The sequence below is a fragment of the Ursus americanus genome, chromosome 28 (assembly GCF_024610735.1).
Source record: "Ursus americanus isolate L20-20 chromosome 28, mUrsAme1.1.p, whole genome shotgun sequence".
Lineage (NCBI taxonomy): Eukaryota > Metazoa > Chordata > Mammalia > Carnivora > Ursidae > Ursus > Ursus americanus.
The window spans coordinates 31,886,026-31,909,615 of record NC_142154.1 but is presented as its reverse complement, the minus strand read 5'-3'; the positions used below and the strand labels follow the sequence as shown (position 1 = coordinate 31,909,615).

Sequence of the window (23,590 nt, the reverse complement as noted above, 5' to 3'; positions counted from 1 at the left end):
TCTTTTGATCTCCCCCCCCCTTTTTTTTTCTCAACCCAGAGCTATTTAATCTCTCCTGGGAGAGGCAGAGGCATTTGCTATTTGGCTGTCAACAGTGAACTGCTTCTGTGCCATACACACGTACCCAGAAGGCAGGTCAGCACTGCACTCAGGGTAGCACGCATTCTCAGTAAAACCCGAGACTTTCACAAGAACTTACTTTGTTTCACATCAATCATCCCTTGAGTTTGTCCAGAAAGAGGCAATCGATTTGTGTTTTTAACACTCTTGAGGGCTTCTTACATTTCTGCTGTATCGCTGCTTACCTCACTCCCCCTCGCCTTTCTGTGATTCCTTAATTTGCTCACCAGACCCACACGGAGTACCCACTATGTGCCAGGCACTTTAACATCGGGGAAGGTGGGTGGAGCGATGAATGTATCCCCAGTAATGGGGAACACAGCAACCTTCAGGTTTCAGGCCTGCTTTATTGGTTTTGGGTCAGTAATGTCATCTTTGTTTGCAAAGAACGGCTGATTTTTCCATCTAACAGGATGTGTTCCCTTCCAGAAGGTTTTCTGTTGTTCCTCTATGCCCAGCTTCACAGGAAGAGGGGAAAAATAGAAACCAGCCGGCAGATCTTGGTAGGGCAGAGTGGTCTGGTAGGAGATCATCCCCGTTACGGGAATTTGGCCACCAGTTTTAGTTAGAGTTTCATTTGAGTGTTGATTTGATTCCTTGGACTATCACTTGGAAGGTTCGTATGAATTCTGGCATATTGGCTCCATGGTTTTTATTTTTTTTTAAATGTTTTTTTATTATATTATGTTAGTCACCATACAGTACATCCCTGGTTTCTGATGTAAAGTTCGATGATTCATTAGTTGCGTATAACACCCAGTGCACCATGCAATACGTGCCCTCCTTATTACCCATCATCAGTTTATCCCATTCCCATGGTTTTTAAAATGATGGCAAAACACACATAACAAAAATTTACCATCTTGACTATTTTTAAGTGCACAGTTCAGTAGCGTTCCGTACACTCACACTGTTGTGCACCCCATCTCCGGAACTCTTCGCATCCTGCAGAACTTTCAGCAGTCGGCCATAGCTCCCCATTTCCCCACCGCCCCACGCCCTGGAAATATTATTCTATTTTGGGTGTGCTTCTACTTTTTTGGCTCTTGGGAGTGATGCTGCCGTGAACACCAGTTTACAAACCTCACCTCAAGATCCTGCTTTCACTTCTTGTGGATATATACTGGGAAGTAGAGTTGCTGGTTCGTATGGTAATTTTATTTTTAATTTTTTGAGGAACCACCATATTGTTTTCCATAGTGACCACCCTGTTTTACACTCCTACCAACAGTGTGCAAGGCTCCCAATTTCTTCAGTCCTCCCCACCTATTTCCTTTCCTTCTTTCTGTCTTTCTTTTTTGACAGCAGCCATCCCAATGGGTGTGAAATGTTGGTCCTATTTTTAATAATAAAACAGAATGAACAGCATATCCTAAGCAATGCCTGCATTTTCAGATAAAAGGATACAAATCAGGAAATGCTGTTTGCCGTTATATACCTAGTATCAAAAACCAAACAGGATGGGCCCAGTGGAATCTAGGGCAAAGGTTTAAGGGAGCTTATATAACATTTCCTCTCTGTTTATGTTATCTGGTTTGATTGTCATGAGACTGTCTGTTTTTGGTGAACTCTTTGTATGGCTTTAACTGGACAAGGAAAGCAGGGTCGGGGGATTAGAGAGGACTTAGAAATATGGGTAGAACCACTGGAGAATTTCCGGATTGCATAGACAAACTATGGAAAGTTTGACTTTCCTTTACCGAGGTCTACAAGATTAAATTCAATGGTACTTATTGTGCCTCCCTATGTCTACTCTCATATAACCTTCCCCTGACCTCCAGCTCTCTGAACCCAGGGAAAAGACCTTGAATGTCCTTGCTCTAAGCTTGTGTTTGCCCATTTGTCAGAGTTGTGCCCTGAGGAGTGGTTTACTCTTTTGGATTGTCTAGGAATTTTTCTTGGAGCCCGATCAGAGTGTAGTGGGACGGGGGTAGGTAATAACTTGGATCACCCAGTTGAAAAGATCACATCCTTTCATTTCAAATATATTGGGCATTTAAGGAGAATGCTTTTTCTGGTCTCTCCCCTAATTTTTTCTAGTAATTATGGATGGCCAAATCTATCCAAAGGAAACCAGAGCTTCAGGCTATAGCTACAAAGTCAAGGTGAAGTAAGGGACTGAGGAAAAGAGCCAATATCCCAAAGGTTTACTGGCTATGGCTACAGTTGTGGCACATTCTTTCCAGGTATCCACTTCTGTCCTCACAGATTTTTCAATGAGTCTTAGCATGCTTATGGGTGAGAAATTTTACTGAAGGCCTAGTTCACTCACTAAGACCTGTGTGTGTCAGCGGATGGTGGTTGAACTGCAGGAGAGTGTGGCCCTTCAGAGCACAGGAGATTCCCAGAAAAAGGAAGAGGAAAACCATTTCTTTGTGCAGATCCATTAATGAAACGAAACTTGCAAGTGGCAATTTGCAAGAGTCATAAGGAAGAAAACGGAATAACGAGTTCCTGAATGGCATCTCCAAGGTTTGGCTACTGAGGCCTGAAGGGCCACCGAGAAGCATGGAACCACTCTCTCTACTCTTCTTCCAGGCACATTTTAGCTTGGCCATGCTTCTACAACAATTATCAAGGACAATTCCAAGAACAGGCAGCTCGGAAGGGCTTTGGGGAAGGCCAGCCATCAAGGAACACCCTGCAAGCAAGGGAGTACTTTTAATAAAGCCTTGAGACGGCTGGGGACTACCACTGAGCCCATCGTTCCACTGCCAGGGGTTGTCACACTTGGAGAGGTAGATTATTTCTATGTCTGCAATTCTTATAAAGCTTCCCAACACAGACATTCCGCCACTTCCCAGGGCCTCCAGTTTCAGGGGAGAAGAAAGGAAGTGAACGTTTATTGAGTGCCTGCGCTTTTACAAGCTTTCTTTTGTGTGATTGTCAAGCAAGTCTGCGAGATAAGCATTGGAACACTTTTTTAAAAGAGAAGAAAAGCAAGGCTCGGAGACATAATTTGTCCAATGACACAAGCTTCGTATGTGATGGAACTCAGATGCAGACCCAGCTAAGGACGTGCAAGAGCCATGCTCGCTCTTCTGCCTCGATGCCTTTTAGTAGATTTGCAAATGCTGGCTGGTTTGCCTAAACGTCTAACCAGCACCTTTTCTGCCGCATTTCTCTGAATACAGTTGCGTTTCGAAGGTCCTCATGGACCCAAAAGGCCTTGGCTCTGGAGCCCTAATGCCGGCAGCAGCAAGTTCTGCAGAACGGCTTTGGGTCTCCACGAGATTGAGAGGAAGAAGGCTACACCTCATTTAATTCAGTGGCCACCATCCAAATTGTCCCACAGTCAAGAAGTGGGCTGCTTTCCATGCTGCCTCTGTACACATCTTTTGTTTTTCCTTTTTGTCACTGCCCATCCTTTCCCCCAAATATCACAAAACACTGTTGCAGCCTGAGGTTTCAATTAGGTTCTGGCATGATGAGCTCATGCCCCGCTTTGTGTGGCCACGGCTAGAACATCCTTCCCGGTGCTTTCTTTGAGAGGCAGCCGGAGCTGCTGAATTCGCTTTTCATCCTTCCACAAGGGAACCTCCGTTTCTCATTTGTCCAAATCCTTGTTTGTCTTCGGAAAGTGAAATGCTTGCATTTGATTGTGATTGGGATGGATTGACGTCTTTTAAAGTCTTGGAATGAAAGCCAAGCTCACTCAGGGGGATTAGCCCCTGCATTCAGGGGAGTTGAATGTGGTGGGCTGCATTCGTTTGGTAAATAGTGGTGGAGGGACCGCCCTGCCTTTTTCTTCTGGTGGTTGTGCATATTTGGATGGAACGTGTTCTGCCTGCAGAGAGGGCCTGAAAAAAAGTCTCTTAGCAAATACGCGGGGCCTGAAAGGGACAAATGAGGCTGGCTGGTGAATCCCTTCAGGGTCACAGTTTTCATCCTAAGGTAAAAATGATCACTTTTCACACATGCCATGGAAATCCAATGGGCCACCAGGCAGGAGTAAATTCACCAAGCCAGCATGGAAGAGAGCCTTGGTTCTGGGCTCTTGTAGAATCTCCAGGAAAAGGCAGGAGTGTAGCTGGTTGAAGCAGCCACTTGCTGGGGTCCTTTGTGTCTGCGCCTGTGTTTGTGCATGGGCAAATGGCCCCTTCTCTGTCTGGCTTGCTGTTTATTTTGTTTGGAAAGCTCCTGGCTGTCTGGGGTTGTGTCTATTCATCCCCCTCTGTACAGAGGCATGTAAATGAGCTTGTTAATTCAACTGAGCAATTGATTAAGCTCTTTTTTAATGTGCTCAGTGCCGTCCTAGGCACCGCAGGGAGGCGTGGAAGAAGCCCCAGTGGGGTCTCTATCTATGACTTTGAGCAGCTCCAGGTGCCTTGCTGAGTAAACCTCCTGTTCTTGTCTGTAGATGTAGAAGGTCAGATTGGCTGGTTTCTAGAAGGACTCTTCCTGCTCTAAGATTCTCTGATTGAAGTCATCAGAGAGAAAGACATCAAGCCAACTAAAAAATAAGACCCGTTGTGATTAAGAACACAAACGAGTTATGTAGAAAATATGTCCTTTGGTTACATCCAGAGTAAGGTTGCTAGCAAATAAAGAAGTCTCAGTTAAATTTGAATTTCAGATTTACTGAAAACTTTTAGTGTAAATATGTCCCATGTAATATATGTTGTATATCTGAAAATTTTTTCTGGCATCCTGTATTTTATCTAGCAACCCAATCCGGAGAGATCACAAGAACTGTGGACTTAAAGAAGAGCCACCTCTCCAGGCTGGCATACTGTCTGCTGTCCAGCTACAACGACTTTCTTTCTACTCCACCTCCTGCCACAGGGCCTTTACACAGGCTGGTAGCACTGCTTGGGACAGTTTCCTTCCTAACCCCTCCCTCATAAACTAACTCTTCCTTTAGGTTTCAGTTCAAAAGGCACTTCCTTAGTAAAGCCTTTCCTGATACCCGAAGCAGAGTCAATTTTTCTGTTTCATATTCCCTGGAGGTAGGGGGGAGGCAGGGGTCTGCCTCCACTTGCCACAGTTTTTATGTTTGTGTATTTCACAAACATGTGCTAAAGGTGGGGTTTGTGTAGGTATATTGGAATATCAAGGACATTCTGGAGAGGCAAACAAAAGCAATAGAGCCACAGAGGTGAGAGTGCCCATGGTGCGTTTCCAGAACAGTAAAAAAGCAGTGGAGGAGTTAGAGACCCAATCGTAACGAACAATATCGTTGAAACCCATCTTAGGACAGCGAAGAACTCGTGTTGAAAGTCACTCTTTGGTGAGTGTTATTAAAGCCTGACAGGGAGAGCTGAGCCTAGAGCCCCCGGGGGGCTGCGAAGGAATGTGCCACGAGAGAGCATGACATCAAGAAATACCTGCTGAGCTCCCTCTGCCTCCTGGGCACAGAGTGTGTGCTGAGCACATGCAGTTCACGAAGACTCAGGTGAACCACAGCCAGTGCCCAGCTCCCTGGTTTCTGTCAAAAGTGGAGACAAGATTAGCTGGAAGCCTTGCGGTTTTCCCCCGAATTCTGAGAATTTGTCATACTAAAAAATTCCTTCCCTGAAACCACCAGAACTTTCTTCCTGCTGAAACCTCTTTCCAGTGTTTTCCCATGTCTGCTCTTCAATGTTTAGAAGACAGAGAGGGTTTTTGTTAGAACCACTGCTTGGCTTTCAGGCATGTGGATTTTTCTGCTGCTGCCCACACATTCATGCAGTAAGTTTTTCCGCCTTATGAACCAGCCCGCATTGGGTTCTTATCACTGTTGATTGCTTTGGCTCAGTGCCAACAGACTGGAAGATACGTGTGTACACACAAGCACACACACACATATGCACACACATGTATACACATACATGCACATAACATACTCCATATATAAATAAACTTACATATATACCCATGTATTTGTGCACCCAAGGATATACGTTATATACACACACTGACATAATATACACGCAGCACACACACACATGCGCACACACGCACACATGCGCACACATACATACACACATATGCATGTTTTACGAAGGCGATAATAGTGGGGGATGGGAAGTCAGGCCACCTTCCTCTGGCTGTTGCCTGCACTGGCGGCACCCCTTCCTCAGGCTCTGGGTTCCCCTGGCTTCAGACACTTCTAATTTACATGGCATTTGTTCCAGAGTTCTCTGCCCTGAGTTCCTGCTCAGAGCTCTCAACATCCTTCGTTCTTGACAAGAAAAACCCCAGCCACCTCATTTTTCTGGAGGATCTGTGTATATTCCATTTATTACAATGTCCGTATCCGCTCAGAGAGATCTGTGTTCTCCCAAGCTCTAAGAAACCGGTTATGACCTCCCGCGTCTAGTGCAGCTGTCAGCCTGCTTTCCTGACAGTTGGCCAAACTGGCTTTCGACTGACAGAACCCCCTTCAAATGTTTATTTTTTATTAAATGTAACATGTTAAGATGTAACAGTACATGTCACACAGCTTGAAGAGTTCTGAACAACGTGGCGTTTTTTTCCATAACGGGGTTTGTTTTTAGTCCCTTTTTCTAGCCATAGATTGACTGTGACGTGAGGGGAAAAAGGAAACCTTTCAGAAAGAGGTCAGTCACTCGGGCCTCGTCGGCCGATCCGAATCCCAGGAGACTCAGCGTCTAGCAACTTGCTCCCAACAGGAAGCTACTGCCGTTCTGTGTTCTGCTCTCTGGAAGCGTGTAGGCAGTGCAGGCCACGCTGCGTCGTAGAGCTCTAGACACGTGTGTTCTTTCTGTAAGAACGATGGTGTGGCATGGCCTGGGTCTGCCTCTGCGACCTCACCTCACATCATCTCCCCTCACAAGCTCTCCCCTCACATCATCTCCCCTCATGGTCTACCTCAGCCACCAAGGTGTCTCTCACCCCTTGAAGAGGCCACATTCCTGCCTCTTGGGTATGGCCTCTGGTATACCTCTGCCTTGAATCCTCTTCTCTCCTCTCTGCCCCTTCACCTGGTCAACTGTCCTCCTCGGTTATAGTCTCACGTTTGATCGTGGGGATAGCTAGTGAGTGGTGCCTTTCCTGTGAGGCTGGGGAAGGACTTGGTCTTGCACTAGGTCAAGGACTTGGTCTCTTTTTCTTATCATTTCCTCGACACTTACTATGGTACCCGGAGTAAGGTAGACTCGCAATAAATATTTACTGAGTAAGTGAATTCGTAAAATGAATGAGTGCTGATTGTCCCATGACAGCAAAGACTCTGTCTTACTAACTTGCTTATACCTAGATCCTGGCACAGTGCCCGGCACACAGTAGGTGCCTAATAAGTGTGTTTTGGGTGAATGAATGAGGATTGCTCCATACGTGATACCCTGTGAAGTACCATTATTTACCTCAGGGAAATAAGTTTCTATTTAGGGACATAATTTGTACCCAGGTGAAAGAAGTAAGGGTTCAACAGGCAATGAAAATAAGGATTCTGCTTCTGGGTCAAAACTGGATTGGAACCGTGCTGGCTTCAGCACTTTCTAGTGGTGGGGGTTTTAGCAAGTTCCTTAACCTCTCTGAGCCTCAGGTTCCTTGTCTGTCAGATGAGGTCATAACAAGATCTCTTTCGCTGAGTTGTGAGGATAAGATGGAATAATGCCTATGTGGTGTCTCACACAGGACTTGGCATACTGCGACCACTACTTAACCAGCCATGTTAGGGATCATTATTATTAATTCAGAAAGTCCCTCTGCATTTTAAGTGTGGCGAGGTCATTGATGAACAGCATGACCCCAGGCAAATGTGTTCACTTTTCTGAGCTTCAGTTTTCTGCTGTGTAAACTGAGAGGAGTAGGTGACAGGTTCTTTCTAGGTGTGACATTCTATTTAGAGTAGAGATGCTAGATCAGTGGGGCAAGTATGGTTAGGGGAATCTTCTAGGAACAGGTGGACTGAGTCACATCTGGAAGGTCAAGTAGAATTTGCTTGAGCAGAGAGTAGAACCTGAGGTATACCAGCCAAGGGGAATGGCGTGTGCAGAGCCATGGTGGTAGGAGAGCCATGGGGCATTTGGGGAAAGGGTGGAGTGGGGAGGGTGGGCATTTAGTTTTCATGGGAAACAAGTGTAGGGCTATGACAGGTCCTTAAGAGGGGTACCCCTCTCTTTCCTGAAGAAGGACGTTTTTGGGGGTAATATAGCTTAAGCTGGATGAGTGAAGAGAAGGTAGGGAGCTGGAATCAGGGAAACCAGCCAGGAGACAGTCACCCTTCTGGCACAAGCTAATGAGGACCTGGACTGGGGTTGGGCAGGAGAAGTGAATGGGAAGAGAAGAGTCCAGCATGAATGAATGACACAGCCTGGTGGCAGAGCAGATAGAGGGAGTAAAGAGATTTCTTGAATGCTTGCTGCACTGACAGAAATGTGTCCTGTTCTGAAGAAAATTGGGTTGTGCTCTAGAAAGGTGTATCAATGGCTGTCAACCCAGAAGAAGACCCGGCGTCTGCCAGCAGAGGGTTTGACCCTCCTCATTGGAAGCTAGTGGCCATGGGGAGAAGGCAACCACCAAGATCTGTTTCTACTCCCAACACTTCTGAAACCAAATGTGTGAGTTTTCCACATCAAGCAATTCTCCAGGTCTCTGTGGACACCAGCCATATGTCCTGCAATTTAATCCAGCTCTGCCACTAATTACCCAGAGTGAGTGTAGACCCTACAAGTTAGAGGCTGTCCTGCAAGCCTCCCCCCCCCCCCCCCGCCGCCCCGGCCCAACTTCAGACACCATTTACAAGTAGTGGGTTGCAGAGAAGTTACAGAAGTTACCTTCTGTCCAACTTGGCTCTGAGTAGGAGGTTGCTATGACCCCTCCTCAGGTTTGATACATTTGCTAGAATGGCTCATGGAACTCAGGAAAACAGTTTACTTACTGTTACCAGTTTATGATAAAAGATAGAACTCAGGAACAGCCAGATGGAAGAAACGCATAGGGCCAAGTATGAGGGAAGGAGCTCAAGCTTCCAGGCCCTCCAAGGGCATGCCACCCTCCCAGCACCTGGGTGTGTTCGCCAATCCAGAAGAGTTCTTTTTTTATGGAGGTTTCATGACATAGGCACAAATGATTAAATTATTGGCTATTGGTGATTAACCCAGTTTCCAGCCCCTTCCCCTCCCCGGAGGTCAGGAGGGAGCTCCAGCTCCAACCCTCTAATCATGCTTTGGTCTTCCAAAGTCCCCATCCTGAAGTTATCTAGGGCCTACCAACAGTCAGTCATTAGCATAAGCTCAGGTATGCTTGAAAGGGGATTGTTGTGAATAACAAAAGACCCTGCCTCTCATCCCATCTCTCAGGAAATCACAAAGGTTTTAGAAGCTCTGTGCCAGAAACTGAGGTCCAAAACCAATGTATTTCTGATTCTATCATGATATTACAGCGGGAATAGAAGGAGAGGTCGACAGGCAGCGCGCGTGTCCAGCACCAGGGCAGAGCTACCCAGTTCTGCACAAACGCCACGGGACTGATACGAGCATGCCAGGAAATTGGGCAGATTAGGGGCTTAGGCTTCGAAATCCACAACAGAAACAGAAGCTACTTTCTGGAGCCGCTGGAGTGAGGCAGGAAAACGGACTTCTGTTAGCTAGCTGTCTGAGGGGAGACCCACAGTCCTTGGGGAACCAAGGGCTGCAAGCAGGATAGAGCCCGCCAGGTAGGTAACTTGGCTTCCAGTAGGTGACTTTGGAGTGAGTGGTGTCCCAGCTATAATCCACTGGCAGCACAGCAGTGGGAACCTCTGTTTGGAAGAGGTTTGGGCTCCAGCACAGAGTGGGAGGGTGGAACACCAGTGCCTCGGAGTTCCACAGCCCCGGGCTCAAAGCTGAGCTCTACCGCCTACCACCTTTGCCTCGGGAGCCAGTCACTAAGCTTGCGTGGCCCTGGGTGTCCTCATCCTCCATAGGTGAGGATTAGCTGGGTTAGTATCTGTGTGAAGGGTCTGGCATACAGTAGGTGCTCAATAAACAGTAGACATAAAAATTCTAAAAGGTGGGAAGAGGTTAGGCAGCCAAATCCAAATGCAGATGCTAAGGAAAGAGAAGCTCCTTTTCCTGCCCCTCCTGCACAGCGTGGGCTGCACCTGACAGCTCAGCAGGGAACTTCCTCCTTGCGAGGCCTCCTGAGGGTTGCAGTCTTGACGGGTTGGCTTGCATGCCTGGAACTGGACCATTTATTTAGTTGGCCATGCATCATTTTCTTATGGCAGCTTTGGCAATTCATTCCGAGGGTGTCAGGTAGTGGTCTGTTTATGGCCAGGTCTCCTTTCTCCATCCTGGTTCAACAGCTTCAGTTAGAACAGTGGTTCTCAAAGTAGGGTTCCTGGACCAGCATCAGTGCCGTCGCCTGGGAACTTGTCAGAAATGCACATTCAGGGGGCTCCACCCCAGACCTGATAAATCAGAAACTGTAAGCGTGGAGTCAGTCCATCAATCTGCACTCTGACAAGACCTCCAGGTGACTCTGAATACACTAGCATTTGAGAACCACTGCCTTGCAGATTAGAACTACGTTTAAGTGTGAGCGATGACGCTAAGAGGAATTTACCACCTGTGGAACATCGAGCCAGTAATTTTTCAGCATTTCCAAAAGACATTTCTGTTCACTGTAAACAGTCTAGATCTCTAAGCCTGTTAAGACTGTCGGTGAAATAAGATTGAGTGGGGCACTGCATGTGACCTTCTAAAATTTAAATTACATAGGAGTCACAAGTGTGGGATTGAAGGTTAGGGACGTTAGCGGTTGATACGCTGCATGTTTTTGCATTTGAGTTTTAATAACAATGCGCCCCAAACAATTTCCTTTCTAGAACGGGAAAAGCTAAGAATTAGACAGTCTCGTCCCTCTTCTCTTCTGATTTTTTTCAGAACAGTTTTCTAATTCCAGAGAAGAGTCTGGGCTCTTAGAGGCATGCTCCTCATCTTATTTTCCATAACTTTGTCCTGGAAAATGCAATCTGGGGGGAAGGCAGTTTAAAGAGTAATCATCCGCGTCTAGTCCAGAATGCGGAGTTCAAGGGCAGGCAGATCCTTTGTCATAAACGGGAGGAATACTCCCTCGATAATGCAGGCAGGGGTCAAGCCTGGCTTGGCTGGTCCCCTGGATTATTCACCCCCCAGCCAGTGCTGCAAACTGCCCCCCTTGCTCCAGCTTTGGGCCAAACCCTTTTCGTTTATGTAAACCCTGCCCATACACTGAAGACATTGCTCCACGTGTTTCTAATTCATTTACACTTCACTCATCAGCATGTGTTGGGTAAGCACCCTGCCACGTCGGAGTTTTATGAGCTGCATTTACGAGGCTGCTTTTCTTGCACAGGGATATCATATATTCCACCAAAAAAGAAAAAAGAAAAAGAAAAAAAAACAAAAAACGAACTTGAGCCTGGGAAGTGAAGGTTTCGGTGCTAAACTTGGAGTGAACTTGTGAAGTTTGAATGGAGCCGAAACTAACCACAGATGTCACCCATTCTCTAAGAATAGCCTTGTGTATTTATGCCCAGGATAGCTCCGCTTTTCTTACCTGAAATTTTCTCCCTTCTCACACGAGGACGGGAGAATGTGCGGTTTGGGCAAGGTGTGAACCTTGTTTCCTGCCACTCTTGCTTCCTAGCTAGCGCAAACCTCAGAAGTTAGCAAAGCTAGCTAAGGTCCAGAGTCTCGACACTACTGCAGTGTTTTGCTTTCCTAGAGAGCAGCATTTTGTTTTGCTGTCCCACTGATGCAAAATTCTTGAAAAGATAGCGGGGAGTTTGACAGTTTTGTGTTAATTTTGAACAGAGATGGGAGGGAGCCTACCATTGACGGAAATTGCAGAAGGATTCCGTTTCTGGGAACTCGAATTGTTGAACCTGAATTTTTGCCATTCTTTTTAAAATTAACTTTCATCATTTGATCCAAGTTATGCAGACATATATTTTACAGAAACAAATAGTTCCACAAACTTTACCCTGCCCCCAGTATTTCTTACTCCCCCACTATTTTAGCTGTTCTTTTGATGTACTTTCATATCTGTAAATACTGCTTATTTTGTTGCTTCTGAATTTTTCAGTTTCACATGTGTTCTGTTGAAGATGAGGATGGAGCCCACTTTCATCATCCTCTCCTTCCACCTCTCCACACGTGCACACTTCCCATCCCATACTCTCTCAGTGTAATTATGTTTTAGTTTTGGTTAGATCAGTAACCACTGTTTACACTGTGGATGTGTGTGGGCTCTCACAGCTGAGCCATATGGTACTAGCTTAGTTCAGGTCTCCAGGATGCTGAGCCTGAGGCAGAGATTCGTGCCCGGTGTTTACCGGAGACTCATCCCGGAACAATGCCTGGGGGGGGGGGGGCGGGGGGGGGAGATGCAAAGTGGGACAGCTCTGCGCTGGACTAGCTTGCAGAGTTCCCCAAAATTGAGACCCACTCAATCTTTGTGCAACCACATGGACCAGTCATTGGACTCTCCCTGGGGAGGAGGCTTAACCTGGCATGAGTCAGCTCCCTTAGGCTGAGGGCAAGTTCCAGAAAGACACAGTTATGAGCTACCAGCAGGTGCACTCCCAGCTGCCAGGGGAGTTCTGACCTGGACTGGGTGGTGCTAGTGGGTAATCTGGGCTTCACATTGTAGCATCCGTTCCAGGTGCTGTGATTACTTATCTCTCCCTGCAATCCTAATTTTCTTTGTTGTTAATAAATAGCTTTTTCCTTTTAGTTTGTCTGCTTTTCTGTGTACTTCACGCTAAGGCAACCTCAAGCACTTCTAAATTGTGTAAATATTCTATAGATAACTGGATATCTCAATATACTAAAATATCAGAATCTTAAATTTGATTGGATATTTTACCCATTTCAGCTTCTCCTTGACACCCCCCCCCTTTTTTAAAGTAGCATGGAGCCTAACCTAGGGCCTGAACTCACAGCCCTGAGATTAAGACCTGAGCTGAGATCAAGAGTCAGACACTTAGGTGACCATGAGCCAGTGCCCCTCTCCTTGACCCTTCCAGCCTGCTCTAATCCTAGCCTAGTGCACATTTGTCTTGTCAGGGTCCCCTTTCACCCTAGTCCTGTGATTCCCTCTTGCTTCTCCCTTGGGTTAGATCTATTTCCTGGATCCCACACCTTCTCCTTTTTTAGTCTGTTCTTTCATTGTGGTAGAATACGTTCTCTAGGAAGTGTGCATGAGAGGGAAATTGTGCAAAGAACTGAATTTCTGAAAATGCCTTTATTTTTTCTCAAAGGTTGATAATTTGACTTGATATAGAATTCTAGTGATTGATAGAAAATTCTAGAAATGACTTTCATTCAAAAATCACAAGCCATTTGCTCACTTATCTTCTCGCTTTCAAAGTTGTTGAGAAATCCAACACCATTTTATTTGTTTCCTCTTTGGTAGCCTCTTTTACCTTTTCTTTGTCCCAAGTGTCTTAAAATTTCACAGCCACGTGCCTCGGTGTTATTCATTATCATCCATGCATTGGGAGACACTTCTTATGTTCCTGCAGGTCTTGTGGAGTATGCCAAGAATGCAAGGCCTTGCCCACCCCCAAACCAGGTCATTTCTCAAGGGCGTGTTTGCCATGAGCAACCTTGAAGGATGAGCTACATCTCCACCCAGGGCAAAGAGCAGGGCTCCTTAATGCTTCTCCAGAAATGCAGCAGGTTCCTCAAGCAAAGTGTCCCTCCACTGCGTGTGCAGTATCCATCCGGGCCCTTGTGCATCGCCTCTGTGAGACTTGGGGGCAAGGGGAATGGTATAAACACGCTGATGGGTATGCTGCTGGCTCTTCCAAGAGCAATGAAGTCCGTTATCTCTGACTCAGGGGTCTCGTATCCTCCATCTGTAACCACGAAACAGTCAGGCTAACTTATTAATTATAAGTAGGATAGAATCAAATCTTACCCCTAACACCACTGTCCTGGGCACTTGGTGGAGTCCTTCAATCTGGAAACAGAAATTTTCTTGAGTTATTTATTTGATGATTTCCTGGAGATCTAGGAAGCTAACTGCTGCTGTTTCTTCTTCTTTTTTTTTTAAATAATAGCTTTATCGAGATAGAATTCATATACCATAAAAGCCACCGAGTTAAATACTACAGTTTAGTGTTTATTGGTGTATTTAGAGAATTGTGCAACCATTACCACTGAATAATTTCAGTATGGACCCCAAGAAGAAAGTCCATACCCATTAGCATTCTCTCTCCATTCTCTCCTCTGGGAATTGCTAATCTACTTTCTACCTCTATAGATTTGCCTATTCCGAACATTTCGTATAAATGTAATTAGACAATAGGTGACTTTTTGTGACTGGCTTTGTTCCTTTAGTGCAACGTTTTCAAGACTCACCATGTCGTAGTATGTATCAGTTCTTCTTTCCTTTCTGTTGTCCAATAATATTCCACGTATGATAGACCACATTTTTTTATTCGTTCATCAGTTGAGGGACATTTACATTGATTCCACTTCTTAGCTATTGTGAATAATGCTGTTATGAATATTCATGTACAAGTTTTTTGAAGTACGATTTCATTTCTCATAGGTGTATAACTGGAAGTGGAATTGCTGGGTCATATGGTAGCACTGTGTTTAACATCCTGAGAAACTGCCAAATGTATTCTGAAGAAACTCTTTCATTTTACAGTCCTATCAGCATTGTACAAAGGTTCTGACTTCTCTACATCTCCTCTTATTGTCTTTTTAATTTAAGCCATCCTGGTATGTGTGAAGTGCTATCTCATCATGATTTTGACTTATGTTTCCTTAATGACCAATGATATTGAGCATCTTTTCATGTGCTTATTAGCCATTTATATATCTCCCTTGGAGAGACGTCTATTCAAATTCTTTGCCCATTTTTTTTTATTGAATTGTCTTTTCACTATTGAGTTACAAAAGTTCTTTATAGAGTCTAGATACAAGTGCCTTATCTGATATATGATTTGTAAAAATTTTGTTCCAGTCCTTGCATTATCATTTTATTTTCTCAATGGAGTTCTGTGATGAAGCCCAGTTTATCTATTTTTTTTCTCTTTTTCTTGTGCTTTTGATATCATATTATCTAAGAAACCATTGATGAATCCACTATCATGAAGACTTATGCCTATGTTTCTTCTAAGAATTTTTTAGTTTTTTTTTTTTTCTCAAGATTTTATTTATTTGACAGAGAGAGAGAGACAGCCAGCGAGAGAGGGAACACAAGCAGGGGGAGTGGGAGAGGAAGAAGCAGGCTCCCAGTGGAGGAGCCTGATGTGGGGCTTGATCCCAGGACCCCGGGATCACACACTGAGCCCAAGGCAGATGCTTAACGACTGAGCCACCCAAGCGCCCCAGAATTTTTTAGTTTTAGCTCTTACATTTAGGTTGATGTTCCCTTTTGAGTTAATTTTTACATATGGTGTGAGGTAGGGGTCCACCTTTATTCTTTTGCATGTAGATATGCAAACTTGTCCCAACACTATTTATTGCAAAGACTGTTCTTCTCCCTTTGAATTGTTTTGGCACTCTTGTCAATGACCAATTGACCATATATATAAAGGTTCATTCCTGGAGTCTAATTCTATTCCATCAATCTATATGCCAGGCCTTATGATATCAAACTGTCTTCATTGCTGTACTTTTGTAGTAAGTTTCAAAATCAGAAAGTATGAGTCCTCCAACTTTTTCTCTTGCCAAGGTTATTTTGGCTATTGGTTTCTTGAATTTCCATATCAGTTTTAGGAACAGCTTGTCAATTTCTGCAAAAAAGACAGCTGGTATGTTGATTGGTATTGTGTTGAATCTATAGATCAATTTGGGGAGTATTGCCATCTTAATAATATTAAGTCTTTTGATTTATGAACATGGGATGTCTTTCCATTTATTTAGGTCTTTCTTTCAAAAATATTTTGTAGTTTTCAGTGTATAAGTCTTTGTGGTTTTCAGTATAAATCTTAAACTTCTTGTGTTAAATTTATTCCTAAATATTTCATTCTTTTTGATGCTATTGTAAATGGAATTGTTTTCTTAATTTCATTTCATATTGTTTATTGAAATATAATTGATTTTTGCATATTGATCTTATATCCTGTAACCTTGATGAAATTTTTTATTAGTTCAAATAGTTTTTTGGTGCATTTAAAAATTTTTCTATATACAAGATCAGGTCATCTGTGAATACAGATAGTTTTACTTATCCTTTTCAATCTGGATGCTTTTTTCCTTTTTTTTTTTTTTTTGTCTAATTGCCCTGGTTAGAAGTCCTTTTTATTTCTGTATAGTCAGTGGCAATGTTCCCTCTTTATTCCTGATTTTAGTATTATGAGCCTTCTCTCTTTCATTCTTGGTCAGTCTATCTAAAAGTTTGTCGGTTTTGCTTATCTTTTCAAAAAACCAGCCCTGAGTTTCATTGATTTTCTCTATCGTCCGTACCTTCTTTGTATAATTTATTTCCATTCTAGGTTTCTTCCTTCTGTTGGCTTTGGGTTTAGTTTGTTCTTTTTCTAGTACTTAACATGGGAGATTAGGTTATTGATTTGAGGTCTTCTTTTTAACACAGGTATTTATAGCTATAAATTTTCCTCTAAGCACTGCTACAGCTGCATCCCATAACTTTTGATGTGTTGTCTTTTTATTTTTGTTTACCTCAAAGTTTTTTCTTATTTTCCTTCTGGTTTTTTTTCTTGATCAGTTATTTAGATGTACGTTAATTTCCACATATTTTTTTAAATCTCCAAATTTCTTTCTGCTTTTGATTCCTGGTTTCATTCCATTGTGGTGAGTGAACATACTTTGTATGATTTCAGTCCTTGTAAATTTATTAAGGCTTGTTTTATGACCTAACATGTGTTCCCTCCTGGAGAATGTTTCATGTACACTTGAGAAAAATGAGCGTTCTGCTGTTGTAGGGTGGAATGTTCTATAGACAACTATTAGGTCTAGTTGGTATATAAGGCTCTTCAAGTCTTCTGTTTCCTTGCTGATCTTCTGTCTAGTTGCTTTGTTCATTATTGAAAGCATGGTATCAACATTTCAAACTGTTATTGTTGAATTGCCTATTTCTCCTTTCAGTTCTTCCAGTTTTTGCTTCATGTATTTTGGGACTCTGTTGTTGTCTTCCTAATGGAGTGACTCTTTGTCATCATAAAATGCTATCATTTGTCTCCAGTAACAAGTTTTATCTTAAAGTCTATGTGGTGTGATATTAGTATAACCACTCCAGCTGTCTTTTGACAGTATTCTCATTGCTCTTATGAAGGAGTCGATTTTCAAAGGCTTTGAGCTAACCATTCTGGAGAGTGGAATCTCTGACTACTTCTTAACCACACTTACAGATGATTTTTCCGTTTTTAGGGCTGCTTTCTGCCCTGTTTCCAAAGTTATCTCTTGAAGATGCAACAATATTAGGTGACTTGGTTGCTTCAGTTTCTGCTTAGACTCAGTTTTCTTGGGTCTGCTTTGTCATTTCCATGGGTCCTTTTGCTTCCTACCTTCCAAATTTTGTAAGTGTTATCTCCTTTTCTATTTTCTTTGTCCTTTATCACTTAAAAAATGTCTTTACTCTTGGGGTGCCTGGGTAGGCTCCATCAGTTCAGCATCTGCCTTCAGCTCAGATCATGATCTCAGGGTCCTGGGATTGAGCCCTGCATGGCTCAGCCCTCCCCCTGCTCAGCGGGGAACCTGCTTCTCCCTCTCCCTCTGCCCCTCCCCCCGCTCGTGTTCCCTCTCTTGTTCTCAAATAAAGTCTTTCTTTAAAAAAATGTCTTTACTCTTGTATCAGTGGGTTTTCCAAGGGAACACAGTTCAGTGAGTGACCTGTATTTGAGGGCAGCTTTCTCTGTTAGCTGCTTTCTTCTAAGTCACCTGAATTTTCTTGTGTAATCTGCAGCACTTTTTTTTTTAACAATAAGAGGGCTTTTTTTACTATCAGGGATCCAGATAACCGGCAGTATTCTTAATGTGATTACAGATAGTGCTTACATTACCTTTGAAATTTAGGTGTGGAATTTGAACATCTTGGATTCAAAGTAAGAATAGTCAACTGCCTCCAAGCCTTTCACTACTTGATTTTCCTTAGAGCTGTGGCTCCAAACTTGACTGCCCCAGAGTCACCCTGAGGTCTTGTTAAAATACAGCCTGCCAGGGTTTCTCCTGTAGGAGCTGGAGGTGAGGCCCCAGGATTTGCATTTCCAACAAGTTTCCAGGTGATGCTGTGCTTCTGGTCCCGGGACACACTGAGAATCTCCCCTTCTGTGTGTGGAATATAAAGGTGTTCCCTTTGGAGGCGGGGAGGACATTTGGGTAGCAGATGAGAGCAGAGAGGGAGAGCATTAAGAGAATCAGGGAGAGAAAGGTGTGCCCACTTTGCTCTCAGCCCATTGCTCCCTGCTCATGGACACTCTTCTGTTTTCCTCCTCTGTCTGCACCGATACAACCATGATAAAATCTGCTTGGAGAAGAGGCTCTTGGCATGAGAATTGTAATTGTATTCATGGGAAAAAAAAGGAATGAAGTGATTATCCATGAAAAACCTTAATCTGAGGCCCGACAAATGTATTTTTATGTGGAATTTTAAGGTGGCTGGGAAGTGTATGTGGGGCTGAGAGAAGTGAGTCCTTATGCACTTTCATGAGACACACCAGGTTGAGTATTGTTAAGGCAGCAGGATTCTAGGCAGTTGTGTTAGGCAGTCCCTTGTCTGCAGGTTTCAGTTCTTTGCTAGAGCCCCCTTTTCCCTTCTTGCAAGTCTGAGAAGGCGGGGACACTGTCTAAGCCACATAGGCAGAGGGTCAGACCTAGGGGCTGGTTTGGAACACAGGTAGGAGGAGCCCAGACTTAAGGCCAGTCCTCCAGGTTGCTTTCATGTAGCTGTTCAGAGATTCTGCCATAATTGTCTCACGTTCGGCCATATCTTTTGTTCTCAGAATGTTCTTCTGTAATACCATTGCGAATATTGGGAAATAAAATTGTGGCTGCAAAAGATAGTATCCCAAAGGCTAGAGGTAGTTGGGAGAAAGCCAAGAGAAGTGAGAACTCCAAACCCTTGCCCCGTGTGAGGCTGCCTTTCAGACACTCTTATAACTTAAAATGTAATGCACTTGGACAGTTCCTGCTGTCACCTCAGAAGTGAGGAGCTGGGAAGGAGGAAGCAGGGTCCGGGTAGATTGATGACCTGCGAAAGCAAGCTTTGGAGACTAGTTTATCCCTTCCTTGTCACCTCCTTTCTTAGGCCTGCTGTGGCATTGTGTTTTCAATCCATGAAAAGATGGCTTGGTTTTAGATAACTCCCAGAGGTACTTTTCCATCTTTGGTGCTCTTTGATTTTCCCGAGATCACGTCTTATATCTTTTGGGCAGCCAGGGTAAGAAAACCTGTCTCTTGACTTCTAAGATAGAGCTTGGAGTACATAGAAGATTCAGCGTTCCCTAAACCTTGTGGTCCCGGAGGCTCCGTGTTATTTCCTGTTAGTGGTTTTCAATGGCTTTGGAGTGAAGTTCATTGCTATGACAGTCAGGCAGCCACACTGGGGAAAATATGATGTATTGTGTTGTGTAGGAAAAAGTCAGTGTTATCCAATCCAGTAATCAGATTTTCAGACAAAGGCATGACCCTGGAACATGCTGTCTATGACTGAGCACAGCATTCATCTTGTCTCCAAAAACAGTTAAAAAAAAAAATCAGTGTGTACTTGGCTCGTCTCTCTGTTTTGGATATGGAAATATATCTCGCCTGAAAAAGTTTCTCCTTCTTATTTTGGAGGCAGCTAAATTGCTCAGAAGGTGTTGGTGGTAGCAGTCATTAATTTAGCATTTGTTAAGCACTGACTGTATACCAGGCTCTGTGTGAAGTAACAGAAATTGAGAGAAAGACTCCATGGTGGAATATATCTGGTCGGGGGAGAGGAGAGAAAGCCAAAATAAATAAATAGTAAATAAGTAAAGGCCACTATTTACTTATTCATCCCTTCTTTTTTTTTTTTAAAGATTTTATTTATTTAACAGAGAGAGAGACAGCCAGCGAGAGAGGGAACACAAGCAGGGGGAGTCGGAGAGGAAGAAGCAGGCTCCCAGTGGAGGAGCCTGACGTGGGGCTCGATCCTAGAACTCTGGGATCACGCCCTGAGCCGAAGGCAGACGCTTAACGACTGAGCCACTCAGACGCCCCTATTCATCCCTCCTTTTATTCCTCAGGGGTTGTTAGAGCATTTGCTCTGTGCCCACCTCTGTGCTGTGCTGGGGATACAAAAGTGAATATGACAGACGCATCCCTGTGGGCCCTCAAGTTTGGTTAATCTTATCGTGGAGGGGGCCGAATCAGATGGATGGGTGTGTAGGCAAGATCAGGATCCATGGAGGGCTTCCCAGAGGAGGTGACCTGGGCACTAAAGCCAAGTAGAAACAGGTACTAGCTAGTGAAGCAAAGGCAGAAGGAACAGGTAAGCACTAGCCGGACAGAGGAAGTGCGGAAGTGCTTAGCTGGGAACAGAACAAGGATTTAGGGAGGAGCAGTAGGAAAGGAGACTGTGAAGGTAGGCAAGGTTCAACTCTTGAAAGATGTTTTATCTCTTGCTGAGGACTTTGGATTTCCACCTAAGGTGATGGGGAGACCACTTAAATATCTCATAGTGGAGAAATTATTACAGGAAACTCCAGCCATTTAATAGAGCATAAAGGTGATATAACGGCATAGATATTCAGTAAAAAAATTTTTTTTTAAAGCAGAACATAAAAATTCTGTGCTCAGTGTGATTGCCGTAAGATGTAATTACGACGGTGTTAAAGCATGGGAGGATTTCTTAGAGTCTATTATTTGCATTGTGAGATGCATTAAGAATCCCTTTATGATATCTGCTCAGCATTGAATCTCTGTTATAGGCCAGTAGATCAAGACCCAATCCCTTCCCTCAGCCATCAAATATGAGGAGATGTCACAACTTCAGCACAGTTTTAAAAAAATGTGTGATTATGGGGCGCCTGGGTGGCTCAGTCAGTTAAGCTTCTGCCTTCTGCTCAGGTCTTGATCTCAGGGTCCTGGGATCGAGCCCCACATCAGGCTCCCTACTTAGTGGGGAGTCTTCTTCCTCCCTTTCTCTGCCCCTTCCCTCCTCGTGCTCTATCAAATAAATAAATAAAATCTTAAAAAAGATGTGTGTGATTACAAAACATCCAGAATAGGCAAATCCAAAACAGAAAATAGACTGGTGGTTGCCAGGGTCTTGGGGGGGAGTGACAGCAAACAGGTCCAGGGGTCCTTTTTGGGGTGAAAGAAATGCTCTGGAATTAGTTAGTGGTGATGGTTGCACAACATTGGGAATATACTAAAAACTGCTGAATTGAACACTTTGGTTAGAATGGTTATTTTTATGTTACGTGAATTTTATCTCAGTAAGGAATACCGGAAGCAAAAAAAAAGATGCTTTTTTTTTTTTGCTTCTTTTTTTGGTAGTAAAGGGCAACCGGAAGTGTGAGTTGAACTGCCAGGCAATGGGCTACCGCTTCTACGTCCGGCAAGCTGAGAAGGTCATTGATGGTACTCCCTGTGACCAGAATGGCACGGCCATCTGCGTGTCTGGGCAGTGCAAGGTAAGTGCCCCAGACTGGGTGTCTGTAGCGCGTTCTCCGTGTGATTGATCTGGAACTGCCGATTCCATCATGTGTGGCCAGGCTGTGGCCTCTTCCCTCCCCACGGCCCACGGAGCACCGAACCACGAGTTCTGGGACAAGTGGGCTCAATTAGGGCAGCTTGGTCCTCTTCTGTGTGTTTGATTGTAGGACGTCTTCCACGGCTCGGGCTGGCATTTCAGGTATTAAATGGTTTATATTTACACCACATGCATCAAAGGGGACTCAGCGATCCTTCCTTCCCTCTGAAGTGGAGATTATGAAAAAGGCACTGCTGGATCCGTGAAGAAACTGTTCGCATCACGAGGGCGACGGTGGCATTTTAAGGGCAAGGTGTAGTTTATCTTGCCTCCCACCAGATGGGGCAGGCTTCCAAATGAAATGGGTTCAGTGCCTTCTGTAGCAGAGTTGTACCTTAAACAGGAAGCGTTCTCGGCCTCTTTGGACTTGTGAAGTCTGTTCCAGGAACTCCATGCCCCACATTCTGCAAACACTTGGGGCTTGAGAGCATCCTTGTGAGGTGCTAACCTGTGCCAGGAAGAACCCTTCGGTTAGCACTAGGCACCTTCGATGAGATGGCACAGATTCCATGGCCACATGAATTTGGGCCTGGACTGCCACCCTTCTTGCATCTGTAAATGTAGGAGTGGAGCTAAGACCCTGGCAGGTACATGACTCTTTGGAGCCCAGACTAAAACGCCATCTTAATTAACGCCCAGTAGCTGGCAGGCTTGATTTTCACAAAGGAGGAGCTCTTTTGTTATCACGTCTGAAAGTTCCTGTTATACCAATGACCTGTTATGTCATTGTTTAGTTTAAGAGCTACTGATGTGTGATGTATAAGTACAGTCTTCCCCTGCCAGACTTTTTTTTTTTAATGAGGAGGTTTCAAATAGGACGCAAAATGACTTATTCAAGCAGAACAGATATTCTCAGATTTTCAATGAAAGTGAAGAAAAGAGCAGCTGTCATTGGCTATCTGATGGGTGGGAGGGATCTTTGGAAGAGCAAAACCCCAAGAGAGGTAGGGCGTGTCATGGAAGAGACAGGGGAGCGTGATGGGAAGCACAGTGGGGGCTCAGTCCTGTCTGGCCACCATTTTCCACCCCATCTGGGGAACTACAGAGTTCCACATGCGCTCTCCGTGCATCGCTGACCTCGGATCATACCCAAGAGGGTTGTGTTAGAGGTTTTGGTCTCCAGCTCATATGATCTCTGCTTCTAAATGTGAGCCTGAAATGGTGGGCAGTACAGCAACCTAGCTTTTTCTTTTAGGCCCTGAATCTGAGCTGTTTCATTTCCTGGATACAGGTGCACACTGCCAGGAGGGGGTGGAGTGTGATGGTTAAAAACATGCCCACGGAAGTCAGACCACCTGGATTCAAATCCTGCCTCTTCCACTGTGTGATTTACTGTGTGATTTTGTGCAGGTTACATAAGTGCTCTGTGCCTCTAACACATGAGGAGGGCGTTACCTACCTCCTCGTCTGGCATTTAGTAAGCATGCTGACATTTATTAGTGTTAATACATTGTGTATATCCACATATGTCCTGTTGTATTTGAGTTTCCTATGCAAAAGCATCTTCTTTGTTCATTTGTTTGTTGGTAGATTACAGACTCGTGAAACTCACATTGTCTTTGTGAGAACACTGTACGGTGAAATGCCAGGGCATTGCACATGCTAATTCGGCCGGTCTGGGGAAGGGACAGTCTGCCTTTCTAGCAAGCTCCCAAGTGATGCTGATGCTGCTGGTCCTCAAGTAGCAAAGTTCTAAAGAACACTTTGATAAAAATACAGTTAATCAAAACTCAGAAATGTACATATGGAATGGTGTCATGACTTGGAAGGAAGATGAAATGTGGGCTCTTTCCACTGGAGGAGCATGTTTTCCTAGTGTTGCATTAAGTGTCTATGACCTGATGATATGAAAGAAAAACAA

At 44.3% G+C, this 23,590-nt stretch overlaps 1 protein-coding gene across 1 annotated transcript in view; it reads left to right on the top strand.

Moving 5' to 3' along the window:
* The window catches only part of THSD4 (thrombospondin type 1 domain containing 4), a 546,279-nt gene that overhangs the window by 224,145 nt on the left and 298,544 nt on the right, over positions 1 to 23,590 (top strand). Inside the window, exon 7 of the mRNA XM_087856815.1 lies at positions 21,474 to 21,610. Coding sequence (XP_087712941.1) covers positions 21,474 to 21,610 — 137 coding nt within the window. The remainder of the gene's footprint in view (positions 1 to 21,473; positions 21,611 to 23,590) is intronic.